The sequence below is a fragment of the Alligator sinensis genome, unplaced genomic scaffold, assembly GCF_000455745.1.
Source record: "Alligator sinensis unplaced genomic scaffold, ASM45574v1 scaffold876_1, whole genome shotgun sequence".
NCBI lineage: Eukaryota > Metazoa > Chordata > Crocodylia > Alligatoridae > Alligator > Alligator sinensis.
Window position 1 is genome coordinate 3,546,241 of NW_005841938.1, and position 4,258 is coordinate 3,550,498.

The 4,258-nt window shown below is 42.3% G+C and overlaps 1 protein-coding gene across 3 annotated transcripts in view; it reads left to right on the forward strand.

Annotated features, from left to right (window-relative positions):
- PCTP (phosphatidylcholine transfer protein) overlaps positions 1–4,258 on the forward strand; it is a 15,824-nt gene that overhangs the window by 4,509 nt on the left and 7,057 nt on the right. The window contains exons 1-2 of one of the 3 annotated variants that reach the window (XM_025199174.1): positions 1,291–2,100; positions 2,997–3,114. In XM_025199174.1, the coding sequence (XP_025054959.1) occupies positions 3,072–3,114 (43 nt within the window). In that variant the 5' untranslated portion in view covers positions 1,291–2,100; positions 2,997–3,071. Of the gene's footprint in view, positions 1–1,284; positions 3,115–4,258 lie in introns of those variants that run through there. The other 2 variants (XM_006019779.3, XM_006019780.3) reach the window with 2 other exon arrangements.

Here is a 4,258-nt window from a genome sequence, read left to right on the forward strand (position 1 = left end):
AGTGCAGGGGTTGGACTCGGTGATCTGCTCAGGTCCCTTCCAACCCTGAAAGTCTATGAAACCCAGGCTTTTTTTTTTTTTTTTTCTCCCCAAAAGGTGGTGGGGGCACACCTCAGTATATTCTGAGGCTTTGAAGTACTGATGGTGGTTCTCTTAAAAACACATGCACGACTGACCTGAGACTCGGCCCCTACTCTCAATTAAATCCTATAGTTTCTCCTGACTGGGCAAACTGGCAGTAAACTTTAGCTGGCCAGCTTTGGAGCCTAGTTCACGGAGCAGCCTAGTTCACGGAGCAGCCCAATTCCTTTGGGTACAGCTACTTTCTTTGTTGTACTTCATTAGTAATAGAAGGTCAGATGTACTGTCACACAACTTCAATTGTTGGCTTTGTCTTAATGTGTGTGGGTGTGTGTGTATATATAGGAGATGTCTTAAATTGTCCAAACCTAGGAGGCTTATCCTGTTCCCTTCACTGTATTGGAAAGTGTCTCTCAGCAGCTCCAAAAGCACATACAGACCTTGTTTTCTTTCCATCAATGGAAAGACGGGGTAATGCTTCTCAATGAGTGGTGTTTTTTTTTTTTTTTTTTTTATGTTACGGCCTGGTTAATACTTTAACACAATCAAATCTGACTCTTCCATGTTTGTGGCATATGGCTACAAATGCAACTCTTCCCAAGCCAAAAAAACATTTGTGTTGGTATCCAGAACTTCTAATAAACCCTTTAGTAGGATTAGCCTTTCCTAGAAAGTATTGGAATCTCTGTAAGACGGGATGGGGGGGGGTTGGAAAGAGGGGGCGGAATACTCTAGCATATAAAGTCAAGTCTCATCTTCTAACTTGGGCATGCATTATAGGCTTCTCAAGTACTGAAATGGACTTGCAGGATTAAATAATTTTATTGTAACTATTGCATATCTTGCATGGCTAAAGAACAAATGTTTTTTCCCTTCAAGGATATCTAAATCTGGGTTTAGCTCAAACACTGCAGGGAGGGAAGGGGCTGGCACTTCCCTCTGCGGCAGCGGTGGCCCCTCCCAGGTAGCACCTGGCTTGGGTGGTCCTGGGGGGCACTGCAGCCACAGAGGGAAGCATCGGGCCCTGTGCAGCTCAGGCAGGCAGGCTCCGGAGTGGGGAGGGGATGGGGGATCAGACTCGCCACTTTCCTTCAGTGGAGCCTGCCTTTCTAGGCTGCCTGCAGAGCTGCCTGCAGAGCCCCTGAGCTGCATGGAGCACAGTGCTTAGCTCCACAGCTGTAGGGACAACAAACTAAAACTCCTCAGAGGAGTTTTAGTTTGCTGCACCCCAAGTCACTTAAGGTGCATTATGCTGCTGAATTTGTTTACCGTCACTGTAGCAATGAGCAATACGCTGTCCATGCATGTAAACGCTGACACCATTAAAGTGGTGCAAAAACATTTAGTCTGCTTTAAAGTGTCATGCACACATGCCCATCGTTTCTTCTACATGCAGAACAAGTGCCTGGCTTTCCCCTGGGATTGGGGTAGCATAGAAGCATGTATTGTTGCAACAAGCCAGAGGGCATGCTTTTGATTACCATAATGGAAAAATTTTAAATTTTGCCCAGGTCCACACTTGGGAGGGCTTTGTTTTTCTGTTAACTTTTTAACCGTTTTGAAGCATCATCATGAGATGACTGTATGCATTGTCGTTCAGCATATTGCTCTGAAAAATACTCCTCTGGGTGTGGGCTTGATTTAGAGATGTGCTGCTTTATCAAAATTAGCTTGAGACATTGTGGAGAAAAAAATGGAAATGGTAATGCCTTATTGCACAAGGAGCATGATTCATGCCATGTATACTGAAATGTCCTTCTTCTTTTAATTATGTTTATAAAAGACTGAGTTAACTGCACTGAAGAATGAAGCATTATCCATGGAACAGGGTGTGTTACGGAAAGTGGAAGTAGGAATTTCCCAAAAAGATCCTGATTTCACTCTTCCTCACAATCCATACCAAGTATAAAGTGGCTCAGGCTTGGAACTAGGGGAACTATGCTTCTTGGGATGGAGACAACTGAAGAGATGAGCAGGGCTGTCCTTTTTTTCTGACTCATCTGCTAGTGCTGTTGCTGGGTATTTTTTTAGCCTTCTTGCTCTGATGACTAATGTATAGATGGGTGGGACAAAACAAAGGCCAACAATTCATGTTGTGCACTATCATATAAGCATAACTTCCCGTATCTCCTCCTCATACACTGTACACCTGAACCACGGCATTGTTTCAGCTAGCACCAACAATGGTGCACTGTAAGTGCTGTGCACTGTCTTTGTGCACAGATGGAGTTTCCATATGTTAAGCTACTCTTAAAAAGCATCAGCACATTAGACCGTCTCCTGGAGGGGTGTGGTGCAGGATGTTCTCAAAAAAGAAAATAGCGGATATAGCTGCACTTCTTGTATATAGTACACTATATGTAAGCATACTCCATCATAGGTGGCCATGATCCTGTGTTACAGCTAATACATCTTGTATGACCCTGCTTAATTCTGCAATGCCGTACCAATGGGATTTATTCTTGAAATATGAATGGATAATAAATGACTCAAAGCTATTTGTAGACCAGATTCCCTCAAAGGTTTGTCCCTGTGCCATTGAAGTATGAGGAATGTTGCCACTACTTGAGACTAGAGCAACACTTTTTCTACAGGGGCAAGCACTTGACATTCTCGAGTAGTCTGACAAACTCAAGTGAAACCACTTTAGTTGCATCTTACACCAAGGAATAGTACTAAGCTTTGGATGAGAGACCCCTGCTGTGTTTTGCTTAGCCTTTCAGTTTGCACATGAAAGGCTGTGCTGCACACATGCACATGCTCACACACCTGGGACTACCCTAAAACCATTACACTGTTTTAAAAGTGTGAAAGTAATCTCACGCTTGCTTGTACTTCCAGCTGCTCTTCATGACCTAGAATGTCTCACTTTCCTGCATGGTAACTCCTGTATTCTGTTTTTTTTTTTTTTGTAGAACTCGGGACTGTATGAGTATAAAATCTATGGCAGCCTTCTTGATTGCTCCCCTGAGTTGTGTGCAGATGTCTATATGGATTTGGACTACAGAAAGCAATGGGATCAGTATGTTAAAGGTTAGTAAATGCAACATGCACTTAAAGCTGCTGCAGGATCAAAAGGTTGGAGATTTGAAGGCTTTTATTAACTTTTCTTCTTCAGAGCTGTTAAGGCCCCTTCTTTTTTAAATAGACTTCTTAATGCTCAGCACTTACAGTTGGGGTCAGATTCTCAAAAGCTCCTCCTCCAAATAAGAAAAAAAAATTGGCATAGGATAGCTGAGTTTTTACCTACTCAGCACCCAACTAAGAAACTCTGGCCAACTCTCCCTGGCTAAAGTTCTGGCCAGTATCGGTGACATGTTATATATTCAGAATGAGTGTGTGACTACCATTACAACACATCCAAGCATTTCACAATCTTGGAGGTATTTATCTTCACACAGATAGCTTTTAATGCATGTACTTTTTCTTGGGGTGATGGGTTGACTCATGAAAAGTAGGGACTGGCCAGTATAAGCTGTACAAAAATCTGTTGCCTATCCCTGCTGTGCTCAAACTTCTCTGAAGAAGCAAGGCCTCAAAATGTTAAAACTTGCTAAAGTAACAATGTTTAGAGGCAGTACTATGAATAAAACTAAGCGGGGCTGACTAATAAATGCTTCTGTTATTGCTTTAAATAAAGAAATAATGCATTTCAACTATTTTCAGTATAATTGCAGATGTTTCAACCTACGGAGTGGGTAATTAAAGTTTTGCTGGCCTGCTTTGAACAGTTTGGCCTCTTGTATAGATGGGCTAAAGGAAGAATAAGTGTGTGTAGCTCTTAATCATGTGCCCAGATTTCTTGCTTGAGGATAGATGTATAACTTTAAAACTACGCATTCTTAAAACCACATGCCTTGCTTCTCTCTGGATCATGTCTTTGTATCTTCTTTATCTAGAAAAGGTGAAGATTGATAGCCCTGATCCTGTTTAGGAATAAGGAGAATTAAAAAGCATCAAACCAGTACTCCACTGACCTCTGGTGGAAAAAAATGATAATGTAGTCCCTGCATGGTCATGGCAAACACTACAGCAGGTTGTTGTGACTTCCCACTAGTGATATTGGGTGGGGTGAGGAGGAAGGGCGGACATTTTATTGTGGGCTAAATAGTAAGTATCTATGAACCAGACATAATAGTAACACAGCACTCTCTTAAACCCTATTCTGCCTCTTTCC